Here is a 13,359-nt window from a genome sequence, read left to right as displayed (position 1 = left end):
ATAGGATAGGCGTTCTCTCTGTATATGCAGTAGTGATTGCTCAGTACTCATTAAGGGGCATTGCTTAAGCAAAGTCTGTGTCTCCTACTATAGGCAGGGTAGAGGGGGTAGGATTCTGCTGCAGCCAGTTGTCTTACAGCCAGGCATAGAATTGTGAGGAGGAGACGGGAGAGACGGCTGTTCTTCTGGGACACATACAGAAGATTTCTTCATATACAGTGAAGGAAATAAGTATTTGATCCCTTGCTGATTTTGTAAGTTTGCCCACTGTCAACGACATGAACAGTCTAGAATTTTTAGGCTAGGTTAATTTTACCAGTGAGATAGATTATATATATATATAAAAAAAAAAAAAAAGAAAATCACATTGTCAAAATTATATATATTTATTTGCATTGTGCACAGAGAAATAAGTATTTGATCCCCTACCAACCATTAAGAGTTCAGCCTCCTCCAGACCAGTTACACGCTCCAAATCAACTTGGTGCCTGCATTAAAGACAGCTGTCTTACATGGTCACCTGTATAAAAGACTCCTGTCCACAGACTCAATTAATCAGTCTGACTCTAACCTCTACAACATGGGCAAGACCAAAGAGCTTTCTAAGGATGTCAGGGACAAGATCATAGACCTGCACAAGGCTGGAATGGGCTACAAAACCATAAGTAAGACGCTGGGTGAGGAGGAGACAACTGTTGGTGCAATAGTAAGAAAATGGAAGACATACAAAATGACTGTCAATCGACATCGATCTGGGGCTCCATGCAAAATCTCACCTTGTGGGGTATCCTTGATCCTGAGGAAGGTGAGAGCTCAGCTGAAAACTACACAGGGGGAACTTGTTAATGATCTCAAGGCATCTGGGACCACAGTCACCAAGAAAACCATTGGTAACACATCACGCCGTAATGGATTAAAATCCTGCAGTGCCCGCAAGGTCCCCCTGCTCAAGAAGGCACATGTACAGGCCCGTCTGAAGTTTGCAAATGAACATCTGGATGATTCTGAGAATGATTGGGAGAAGGTGCTGTGGTCAGATGAGACTAAAATTGACCTCTTTGGCATTAACTCAACTCGCCGTGTTTGGAGGAAGAGAAATGCTGCCTATGACCCAAAGAACACCGTCCCCACTGTAAAGCATGCAGGTGGAAACATTATGTTTTGGGGGTGTTTCTCTGCTAAGGACTACTTCACAGCATCAATGGGAGAATGGATGGAGCCATGTACCGTCAAATCCTGAGTGACAACGTCCTTCCCTCCACCAGGACATTAAAAACGGCTCGTGGCCGGGTCTTCCAGCACGACAATGACCCGAAACATACAGCCAAGGCAACAAAGGAGTGGCTCAAAAAGAAGCACATTAAGGTCATGGAGTGGCCTAGCCAGTCTCCAGACCTTAATCCCATCGAAGATCCGAGTTGCCAAGCGACAGCCTCGAAATCGTAATGATTTACAGATGATCTGCAAAGAGGAGTGGGCCAAAATTCCATCTAACATGTGTGCAAACCTCATCATCAACTACAAAAAACGTCTGACTGCTGTGCTTGCCAACAAGGGTTTTGCCACCAAGTATTAAGTCTTGTTTGCCAAAGGGATCAAATACTTATTTCTCTGTGCACAATGCAGATAAATATATATAATTTTTACAGTGTGATTTTCTTTTCTTTTTTTTTAAAATATATATATAATCTCTTTCTCACTGGTAAAATTAACCTAGCCTAAAAATTCTAGACTGTTCATGTCTTTGACAGTGGGCAAACTTACAAAATCAGCAAGGGATCAAATACTTATATCCTTCACAGTATTTCTGAGTATTTGTTGCATTATGAGAAAAAATAGGATCAAAGAAGAGCAGTAGATTAAGGGTATTTATTTTTATTATTTCGTATGTTTAGTGTGTATAATGTGAATTCCAATAATTATTAGAATAGAAATGGTGTGAAAAAATTAAAAGAAGTAAAAGCAGTCAGCTGTAACTTTTGGAATGTTCTACCCACATTTACACAATCTTCAAAATGGTCAGAATTGCTTGGCGAGAGATGCAAATGTCCTAATCTGGCTAAATTAATTATTGTCTGAAAAGTAACAACTGGGTAGAGATTAATGTTGATAATGAGAATTTGTTATTTGGACAGGTAAATGTTTCTGCATATGTAAGGCTTCGTTCACATCTGCATTCAGTGTTTGCGTAGCTCTGCTCCATCATAGGAGCTGAACGAAAATACCGGAAGCGGATCCATTGCATGACAGCGCCAGACGTAATAAATTGACCTTAACCCCTTAATGACCGGGCCATTTTGCACGTTAATGACCAAGGATTATTTTTTGTTTTTTCACGGTCGCATTCCAAGAGTCGTAACTTTTTTTTTTTATTCCGTCGACATAGCCGTATAAGGGCTTGTTTTTTGCGGGACGAGTTGTATTTTGTAATTGTACCATTTTTAGATGCTTATAACATATTGATTAACTTTTATTAACTTTATTTTAGGAGAGAATTGAAAATAAGCAGCTATTCCAGCATTAATTTTCACGTTATAAATTTACGCCGTTTACTATGCAGCGTAAATAACATGTTAACTTATTCTATGGGTCGGCACGATTACGGGGATACCAAATATGTATAAATTTTATATGTTTTTTCTACGTTTGTACAATAAAAACCCTTTTAGAAAAAAATTACTTGTTTTTGCATCGCCGAATTCCAACAGCCGTAACGTTTTTATTTTTCCGTCGATGTGTGCGTATGTGGGCATGATTTTTGCGGGACAATGTGTCGTTTTCATTAGTACTATTTTGGGGTACATAGGACTTATAGATTAACTTTTATTTTATTTTTTATGGGGGGAATGGGAGAAAAGGGAGAATTTTGCCGTTGTTTTTTGCGTTTTCTTTGGACGCCGTTCATCCGGCGGTTTAATGTGTTCATTTTATTGGTCAAGATCTTACGATCGCGGGGATACCATATATGTGTATGTGTGATTTGTTTTGACAGTTTTACTAAATAAAACCACGTTTTATTTGACTTTTGACTGTAATTTATTTTTATTTTTTTCCACAAACTTTATTTAACTGATTTGACATTTTTTTTTTAAGTCCCATCAGGACACTTCACTATGCGATCTGTTGATCGCATATATAATGCTTTGGTATACTTAGTATACCGAAGCATTATTGCCTGTCAGTGTAAAACTGACAGGCAACCTGTTAGGTCATGCCTCTGGCATCGCCTAACAGGCAGATGCTGAAGACAGACCTGGGGGTCTTTGTTAGACCCCGGCTGTCATGGAAACCCGACGGCGACCCGCGATTTGTTTGCGGGGGCGCCGATCGGGTGACAGAGGGCGCTCCCACCCTCTGTCAAACACATTAAATGCCGCTGTCACTATTGACAGCGGCATTTAATGGGTTAAACTGCCGGAATCGGAGCGCGCTTCGATTCCGGCAGTTGCAGCAGGAGCCAGGCTGTGTATAACAGCCGTGCTCCTGCCGCTGATCGTGTGGGTACAGTGACAGTACCCGCGCGATCACAGGACGGATATATCCGTCCTCCTGCGCGAACTAGCAGCTGCTGAGGATGGATATATCCGTCCTTCGGCGTTAAGGAGTTAAAGGCTATGCACACCTTTCCAACTAATTTTGTTTAATAAAAACAATGTTTAAGGTGATTTTAAGCAGATTTTAATTTACATTTTTTTTTTTTAATTTAAAAACTGTTTTACTTTTAGATATACAGCTTCTACGTATCCTGTATTCATAGAAGCTGTATCTTGCCGACAAAGCTGATTCTGTCGGGTCAGCTGAACTGACCGCTCGGCTGAAAGCTGGTCCTTCGGGTCTCTAACACGCAGGATCCAGCTAATAACGATCATTTCTAACATTTTCAGTTATTTTGACGGTTCAGTCAATCAAATCCATAAAAAAACTTTTGTTACCGTAGCTCTCTATTTCTGTCTATTCTTATTTATTATCCGTCAAATAAAATAAGGATCTGTTTAAAACTGAATCCAGTCACAGATGTGTACTTAGCCTTTTGTATCATGCATTACTAAATTAATTACAGACATCATTTCAGCATAAGTTTTAATTGATATATATTTAATACTTAGTGCTGTCTTTGGCCAGGACCACACACTGTTTTGCTGCAGTTTTTGGCTCCATTTTTTGAGCCATAGCCAGAAGTGGATCCAAAAGGAAGGAAGGAAAGACTGATGAATCTCATTTAATTTGTGTCCACTTCTGTGTTTGGCTTAAAGGGGTTTTTCTACGAGGGACGTTTATGACCTATCCACAGGATACGTCCTAAATGTCAGATCGATGTGGGACCCGCACCTATCTCTAGAACGGGGCCCCCTAAACCCCATTCTAGCTTTGTCTGCTATCGCTGACTCCCGGCCACTTCCTGACTTTATGGTCAAGAGTTACGAAAACAGCGTAGCTCGCTGAGCTATGCTGTTTCCGTTACTCCCATAGTAGTGAATAGCAGTTACGGAAGCAGCGTAGCATGCAAGCTACGCTGTTTCCGTAAGTACCCTTCAGTTCTATGGGGCTTACAAAAACAGCGTAGCTCAGCGAGCTGCGCCATTTTCACCTTCATGGTCTGAAATCAGCCAACACACACAGAGGTAAAACTGAGTTTAGGTGCCCCGTTCTAGAGATAGGTGCGGGTCCCAAATGTGGGACCCGCAGCTATCTGACATTTATGACATATCCTGTGGATATGTCATAAATGTCCCTTGTGGGGAAACCCCTTTAAAAAATGGAGCCAAAAACTGCATCGAAAGTGCGCGCGTGCGTGTTCCCTTTATCTTTCTGAATATCAAATTGAAAAAATGTGATTTGGCAATGTGTTAGTTCTTTCCCCGGTTACCGTTTTTGTTTTTTATATTTTGCTCAGACTACAGGATTAATGGTAATACTGTGCTTTGCTACTTCTGTGGCCTACGCAACTTCAGAGATCTTGCCTATCAATACAGACAAAACATACCACCTTCCGAGTTACCAGGTACTTTTTTTTTTTTTTTTGGCCTCTATATTATATTACTAATTTTAGTTGGTTTTACACGCTTGGGCTAAACACAGAATATCAATATTCTTGACATACAGTGATTACATCCTGCATGACCTGGAATTGCTGCATCCATCTGATGGACTTAATGTTTTAAATTCCACTACAATTTTAGCTTCTTGCTCTGTACTTATTACTCTTGTATCAAGCCGTCAGTGCGGGATCGTTGAGTGGTCTCTATTGATGTCTAATTTATGCGGAAGCCACTCGGCAGTCTCGCACTAACTGCTCTATAAAAGAGCACATGCTTTGAGCTGCTACATTTGTTTCAAGACATTTCAGTGGAATTCCCCAGCTTTAACTGTTTTGTCTTGTTAGTTGTTACGACATCTGGTAAAATATTTGAGAATGAGCTTCTGCGTTATTTTCAGTGGCAGTGACATCAAGACCAAATTGTTACTGGGGAAGAAACTGCAGAACTCAGGTTAAAGCACACCACGCCATGTAAGTACTTCCAGTCCTAGAAAAAGTCGCATGACTCCAGGATACTCATGTCACAATTGTATATCTGTCATATGAAGGCACAACAAGACTGTCAAACGCTGTACACACTGGCGTCATGTTTCTGGTTTTAACAGAACTTCAGGGTTTTTGCCTGCCCGCCTATAAAAAGTTTCCTGAATAAACAGAAGTAAAGTGATGGCAACAATTCCATTGACCTCAATAGGGTAGTGTACGTCATTTTGTTCCATTGTTTTTACAAAAACCTATAGGAATAAAAACCTTACCCCATTAAGAAAAATGAAGCCTTAGGTCTAAATTTTTATTGAATTTGATATGGAAATGTTCAGGTGTTTAAAGATCTAGTTCTAGAAGATTTCATGTTTTCATTGTTTGGAGGAACCCCACCACCTTGAAACACGGCTTCTAGGGAGAAATACAGTACCTCACAGAGGTATCATTTAGTGGCACACAGAGTCCATAATACTGACCCTTAGGTACTCATGTGTTCCACTGTAAAGGGGCTATGTACATGGCAATGTAAGGTGCTTTCAAATAAAAGCACCCTTGAATTAAGGGTGCAAAGTGTTGTTATACAAGTTCTCTCTTTATTAATCAAGGTACACAAGGCTTGAGTAAGGCCACTTGTTGGCCAAAACGTTGCCTGTCCTGTATGGCTTTTGTGTCATGCAATAAAGTCTAAGGCCCCATGCACACGACCGTGCCCGCAATCACGGCCCGTGGTTGCGGGCACGGCCGGCCGCCGACTGACAGCCGCATTTTCGGGCCATGCTCACATACAAAGTATGGGAGCACGGCATGCAAAATAACGGACATGTTCCATAATTCCCGGAACATTTCCACGGCACGGACACCCTTCCGTAGTGCTACGGAAAGGTGTCCGTTCAATGAAAGTGAATGGGTCCGTTTTTGCGGACTGCAATTGCGGTCCGTAAAAACTGAGGTTTTTTTTACGGTGGTGTGCATGGAGCCTAAGGCTGGGTTCTCACCGAGTTTTTTTTGCAGAGGATTTTCCTCTGCCTGCAAGCCGATTTTAGCGGCGCTTTTCGCCCGCGGCCATTGAGCGCCGCGGGCATAAAACGCTTTCTCTGCCTCCCATTGATGTAAATGGGAAGTCAGAGGCGTAAACGCCTGAAGATAGGGCATGTCCCTTCTTTTTCCCACGAGCCGGTTCTTCCACTCGCGGGAAAAAAACTCCCCCCCCCCCCCCCCCCCCCCCCCATTTTCGGCCATTGTTTTGAGAGTCAAAAAACTTGTCAAACAACTCTGTGTGAACTCCCCCTTAGCGTTTATTTGCATCTACAATCTGAGCTTGGTGTCTTGGCGTTCTCTATTGAATTACATACACTACCGTTCAAAAGTTTGGGGTCACCCAGACAATTTTGTGTTTTCCATGAAAACTCACACTTATATTTATCAAATGAGTTGCAAAATGACTAGAAAATATAGTCAAGACATTGACAAGGTTAGAAATAATGATTTTTATTTGAAATAATAATTTTCTCCTTCAAACTTTGCTTTCGTCAAAGAATGCTCCATTTGCAGCAATTACAGCATTGCAGACCTTTGGCATTTAGCTGTTAATTTGCTGAGGTAATCGGGAGAAATTTCACCCCATGCTTCCAGAAGGCCCTCCCACAAGTTGGATTGGCTTGATGGGCACTTCTTGCGTACCATACGGTCAAGCTCCCACAACAGCTCTATGGGGTTGAGATCTGGTGACTGCGCTGGCCACTCCATTACAGATAGAATACCAGCTGCCTGCTTCTTCCCTAAATAGTTCTTCATAATTTGGAGGTGTGCTTTGGGTCATTGTCCTGTTGTAGGATAAAATTGGCTCCAATCAAGCGCTGTCCACAGGGTATGGCATGGCGTTGCAAAATGGAGTGATAGCCTTCCTTATTCAAAATCCCTTTTACCTTGTACAAATCTCCCACTTTACCAGCATCAAAGCAACCCCAGACCATCACATTACCTCCACCATGCTTGACAGATGGCGTCGGGCACTCTTCCAGCATCTTTTCAGTTGTTCTGCATCTCACAAATGTTCTTCTGTGTGATCCAAACACCTCAAACTTCGATTCGTCTGTCCATAACACTTTTTTCCAATCTTCTCTGTCCAATGTCTGTGTGCTTTTGCCCATATTAATATTTTCCTTTTATTAGCCAGTCTCAGATATGGCTTTTTCTTTGCCACTCTGCCCTGAAGGCCAGCATCCCGGAGTCGCCTCTTCACTGTAGACGTTGACACTGGCGTTTTGCGGGTACCATTTAATGAAGCTGCCAGTTGAGGACCTGTGAGGCGTCTATTTCTCAAACTAGAGACTCTAATGTACTTGTCTTGTTGCTCAGTTGTGCAGCGGGGCCTCCCACTTCTCTTTCTACTCTGGTTAGAGCCTGTTTGTGCTGTCCCCTGAAGGGAGTAGTACACACCGTTGTAGGAAATCTTCAGTTTCTTGTCAATTTCTCGCATGGAATAGCCTTCATTTCTAAGAACAAGAATAGCCTGTCGAGTTCCACATGAAAGCCATTTGGAGAGTTTAATCGAACCCACAAATGTAATGCTCCAGATTCTCAACTAGCTCAAAGGAAGGTCAGTTTTATAGCTCCTCTAAACAGCAAAACTGTTTACAGCGGTGCTAACATAATTGCACAAGGGTTTTCAAGTGTTTTCTAATCATCCATTAGCCTTCTAACACAGTTAGCAAACACAATGTACTATTAGAACACTGGAGTGATGGTTGCTGGAAATGGGCCTCTATACACCTATGTAGATATTGCATTCAAAACCAGACGTTTGCAGCTAGAATAGTCATTTAGCACATTAACAATGTATAGAGTGTATTTCTGATTAATTTAATGTTATCTTCATTGAGAAAAACTGTGCTTTTCTTTCAAAAATAAGGAAATTTCTGAGTGACCCTAAACTTTTGAACGGTAGTGTACATTGCCAGGAATTTGGTAAACCTGAAGCTAAAGTTGTGCAGAGGATCCCGATTGGCGCTGGGGGACCCACGTGAATTACAATACACACATTCAGTAACATTTTTATTCTCCACAGCATATAGCAGTGTGTCCTATATGTGACTCCCCATTTGTTGGTAAATATAGTTGCTATTGTGCCCCACACCAGAGATGTCATTGATTTACTGAAACTTAACACCAGGGTCAAAAACGTGACTTGTGTAAAACCGAAAGACCCCTTTAATTGTTAATCATTGTTTAGAGGCCCATTTACACAGGCCAATAATCAGGAACAAGTGTCCCTGAGAACGATAGTTCGGACAATTATTGGCCTGTGTAAACGGCAGCAATTAGCAAGCGCTCTTTTATCGGCTGATCAATGTTTATCCTGCCCTGAAAATCCTTGTTCGGTCCCTATCAGTTTGGATCATTGTCGGCAACAATCGTATTAATGATCATCCGTCTCCGTACAGTAAAGTGTAAATGGGACTGTTAACGAGCGCTGATCGGTTTGTTCTATCGTCGATCGGCGCTAATTACGGGAAGAAATCTGCTTATCTAAACCCACCTTTAAACTAGAAAATTGTAGAACACTTCCTCTACTTTTGTTTAAATTTCTGACCATTTTTAAGATATTTGATTGCTGTCAGTGAATATAAAGACTCTTGTTTATATTCAGAGGCTGGAAACTGGTACATACCCAGTTCTGCCTGACCTAAGAAGTGGATACAGCTGTGTCCAGTCTAGGCAATGTGCAGTGAACTAAACAGCCTGGGCTGCAGACTGATGCATTCTAGCAAACTACCTGAGAGATTTATTAATGAATTATTGAATATATAGGAGGGTGGCGAGAAATTCTTTACTAAAAATATGTATCTTCAATAGTGATGGTGGTTCCACTAGTGCCTAGAAAAATCTAAACTAAAATGTTGCATCTTTCCCTTTCCAGGAAATTCAACCACATATGTGAACAAACACGCTTCAAGAACTAAGTCTGGTACCATCTTGAAGTAAAGTTCTCATAAGAGGAAGCATGAGTGCTTAAGGAGGATTTGAAGATACCTGTGAGCTCCTTGTTCCTGGCTTCGGAAGGCAGGCTACTTCCACTTTGCCAGATGCTTGTGGCACAAGATTGCTGTTCGATTTCTTTAACATGTTGAGCCATTAAAGTTTTAGTACCGAGGCAACTGTTTTTATACAATGCAATATGTCTTTCTTCCAGTTAAGGGCATTGACTGGTTTAACATTTGAAACGTCTGCCCAATGACTATTGTTTCACAGCTTTATGCTGCACATTACTGTATTGCGGTTATCAATGGACATTATAGTATTGTAAATTACCTGTGTTGATCATCAGTTAATATTCCTTATTTAAAGGTTCACACTGAATATATTGCAGGTTACCCGCTATTCTAGTTCTCTTTCCATTCAGGGAAATTGGTTTATTTTACAGCTATTGGTTTGTTGTGCACATGACTAGTCTGCTTCTCTTTTATGCATAAGGGCTAGAATGAAGCAAATAATTTTTCTGACAATTGAGTCCTGGAAAATACTGCTCTGCACTGTGGTTCCTGTGTATGTGATCTGCATAACTGAATATATATGTTGCTCATGAACTATGCCTGCAACACTGACTGTTCACTTCTTAAATAGCTATGTCTTCATAACCTGTATCTTCTTTCACCTTTTGATACCATCATTTTTGTTTTTTATGGACTATTGTCATGTTAGGGTATGTTCTTACGCAGTGACCAAAAACGTCTGAAAATACGGAGCTGTTTTCAAGGGAAAACAGCTCCTGATTTTCAGCCGTTTTTTAAGCAACTTGTGATTTTTGCGCCGTTTTTGGAGCTGGTTTCAATAGTCAATGAAAAACGCCTCCAAAAACATCTCAAGAAGTGTGTTGCACTTCTTTTGACGAGCTGTCATTTTACGTGCCGTATTTTGACAGCGACGCGTAAAATAAAGTCTCGTGGGAACAGAACATTGTAATTCCCATTGAAAGCAATGGGCAGATGTTTGTAGGCGTATTAGGGGCGTTTTTTCAGGCGTAATTCGAGCTGTAAAATGCCCAAATTACGTCTGAAACCACTGCGTGTGAACACACCCTCACAAGAATAAAAATACACTAAAGTACAGGGAAATTTAAGCAATCGTTCTAGTAAATGTTTATACCTCAAAAGTCTGATTCTCTGTCTATTAATGTTTATTGTAGTCCGTACAATGCATAAAAACAAGATTATTTTTTTTTGAGTACTCACCATAAAATCCTTTTGTTGTCCAGTTCATTGGGGATACAGACCATAGGGGATATGTTCTTGACACTATGAAATAAAGTGATTCTTCCTACAGGATATATCCGGCCCACAGACACTGAGCAATTTAGTCCGTCCGCAAGCAGTAGGAGAAGCAGATACAAGGTAAGATAAGTATGTCAAACACGAGAGGGGAATTCTTCAAACTGACAGTTGTAGATGCAAAAAAAAAAAAAAAAAAAAAAAAACACCTTTAAAACTATTGGCTGGGAGCTGTGTCCCCCAATGAGATGGACAAGAAAGGGATTCTACAGTGAGTACTCAACGAACAAGGAAACAGGATTTTTTTTTTTAAGTTGGACTTCCTCGAGCAGTCCCCAGGGGTGAAAACAGAACACAGGACATGCCAGTTGTTTCACAGATGCCTGCAATACCTTGAGACCCAGAGAAGCATCTGAAGAAGCAAATGTATGCACCTGGTAGAACTTGACAAAGGTGTGCAGAGAACGCTGCAAGGCCACCTTGCACAATTGAAGGTCAGAGGCCTGATGGCACACAGCCCAGGAAGCCCCAACCTCTCTGGTAGAGTAAGTCATGACCCGGAAAAGGGGAGTCTTTCCCCAGATGCAAAAAGCCTCATGAGCAATCATTTCAATCCATCGAGCAATGATGGCCTTAGAGGCTGCTAAAACCTCTGTGAGGACGAAGAGGGAATCTGACTGCCGGAAGCAGTGATAAAAAGGTAAAGCTTCCAGGTTGTAGAGGTATTGCTCCCTCGGATGACTGGGAGAAGGAAAGAAAATGTCCTCCTCTTGTGGGAGGCCGAAACCACTTTAGGAAAAAGGAGGGCACAGGGCAGAGTACTGCCTTGTCTTTGTGAAGAGTCAAAAACTTAGAACGACCGAGAGCCGCCAACTCTGAGACCCTCCAGATGCAGGTCACCGCAACCTGGAAAACCACCTTCCAAGACAGAAAACAAAGAATGATTTCCCTCAAGGGCTCTAATGGAGTCAACTGTAAGACATCCAAGACCAAATTCAGATGCAGGATGGAATCGGCCGACTATAAGAGAGGACCACATGAGCCACCCCCTGCATAAAAAAAAAAAGGTTTTAATGTCTACTTTAGATGCTAATAGGTGACCAACCACGATGGAGAGTTAAATTGTGATCCAACCCCCTTTGTAAAAAGGATAGAATCCTGCACTAGGAAAAATGCAAGGGGGGGGGGGGGAACTTGTATTCCTCATACCAACCAAGGTAAGCCTTCCATGTACAATGGTAAATGCGGGCTGAAGAGAAAATATTGAGGATAACGCCAAAAAACCACAAGCCCTCAGAACAGCGGCTTCAACAGATAAGCCGTTAAATGTAGCAACCTTAAATTCTGTTGGAAGAGAGGTCCCTGAGAGAGAAGGTCGTAACAGAGAGGTAAGGGCCACTGGACTTTAGCTAACAGGAACACTAGATCAGCAATAGCATCCACCTTGAATTGTCAGAGGAGCTGCGGCAGGTAAGGGAAGATGTACAGGAGACTGAAGTCCAACCATGACGCCACAAAAGCATCCATGGCGCAGGCCTCTAGATCCTGAGCTTGGAAGATGAAGTATGGGACCTGTCGATTGAAACTGGAGGCCATCAAGTCCATGTCCGGGCAGCCCCACATAAGACAAATTTGGACAAAAGACATCTTGATGAATAGACAATTCCCTGGGATCCACTGTTTCACGACTAAGAAAGTTTGCGACCCAATCATCGATCCCAGTAATGTGAATCGCTCTGAAAGCCAGAACATGAGCTTCCACCCAGACCTGGATCCTGAAAGCCTTGACCATCACTGCGACGCTGCGAGTGTCACTTTCGTGATTTAGAAAAGCCATGGCATTGTCCGTATAATGTCCGCTCCAACCTCACCTTGACAGACGCGAGTCGGCAAGCGCTGGCACCAGCCTCCACCTCATTAGATGCCAGCGCTCACGTCCACTCACCTCAGCCGGATCCCGTAGGGTGCTCGTGCCCGCTCTTAAAGGGGCAGCGCGCGCACCGGACCTCGTTGATGAACTTTGACCCGTGAGTACCCTGGACTATAAGAGGGGTCCAGCCCCCTAGTTCTATGCCTGAGCGTTGTTGTGTTCCCTAGTTTGTCTATGATATGGCCTCCTAGTGTGTTACTTGTTCCAGTCCCTGGTCCTAGCATTTCATATATTCCCGGTCTAGCACTGAACTGTGCCAAAGTCGTGCCATGCTGCATCCACGTCTGACCTGCTTCACGTCTCCTTACGTCTACCTGCTGCCTAGTCCCAGCCGAGCCTGTCCTGCTGCTGTCTGAGCTGCCACAGGTACCTATAGAACTATAGTCTCTCACCTGCTCCCTGTTGGCCAGCTGCCTTACCGCCAAGGCAATACGGCCCAGTGGCTCCACAGACCCTTCGTGGTAGTCAGTCTGTACCCTCGCTGGGTGTACGGACAGAGACTGAGTCCGGTGCAGGAGACACAGAACGATGGCTCTCAATTCCAGAAGATTGATGGGAAGGCTCCTGTAGAGACCACAGCCATGAGGTTTTGAAAGGTGCCGGGAAAGCTTGAGAATTGATTAGCATGCAGAGGCAAAGAA

At 42.6% G+C, this 13,359-nt stretch overlaps 1 protein-coding gene across 4 annotated transcripts in view; it reads left to right on the top strand.

Moving 5' to 3' along the window:
* The window catches only part of CHFR (checkpoint with forkhead and ring finger domains), a 77,073-nt gene extending 66,400 nt beyond the window's left edge, over window positions 1-10,673 (top strand). For all 4 annotated transcript variants that reach the window (XM_075832703.1, XM_075832721.1, XM_075832713.1 and 1 more), the window contains exons 16-18: window positions 4,895-5,002; window positions 5,437-5,509; window positions 9,441-10,673. In XM_075832703.1, coding sequence (XP_075688818.1) covers window positions 4,895-5,002; window positions 5,437-5,509; window positions 9,441-9,483 — 224 coding nt within the window. In that variant the 3' untranslated portion in view covers window positions 9,484-10,673. The remainder of the gene's footprint in view (window positions 1-4,894; window positions 5,003-5,436; window positions 5,510-9,440) is intronic.
* Window positions 10,674-13,359: the final 2,686 nt, after the last annotated feature.

This window comes from Rhinoderma darwinii, chromosome 1 (genome assembly GCF_050947455.1).
Source record: "Rhinoderma darwinii isolate aRhiDar2 chromosome 1, aRhiDar2.hap1, whole genome shotgun sequence".
Classification (NCBI taxonomy): Eukaryota; Metazoa; Chordata; class Amphibia; order Anura; family Rhinodermatidae; genus Rhinoderma; species Rhinoderma darwinii.
The sequence above is the reverse complement of the archived record's forward strand: the minus strand, read 5'-3'. Positions and strand labels throughout refer to the sequence as shown.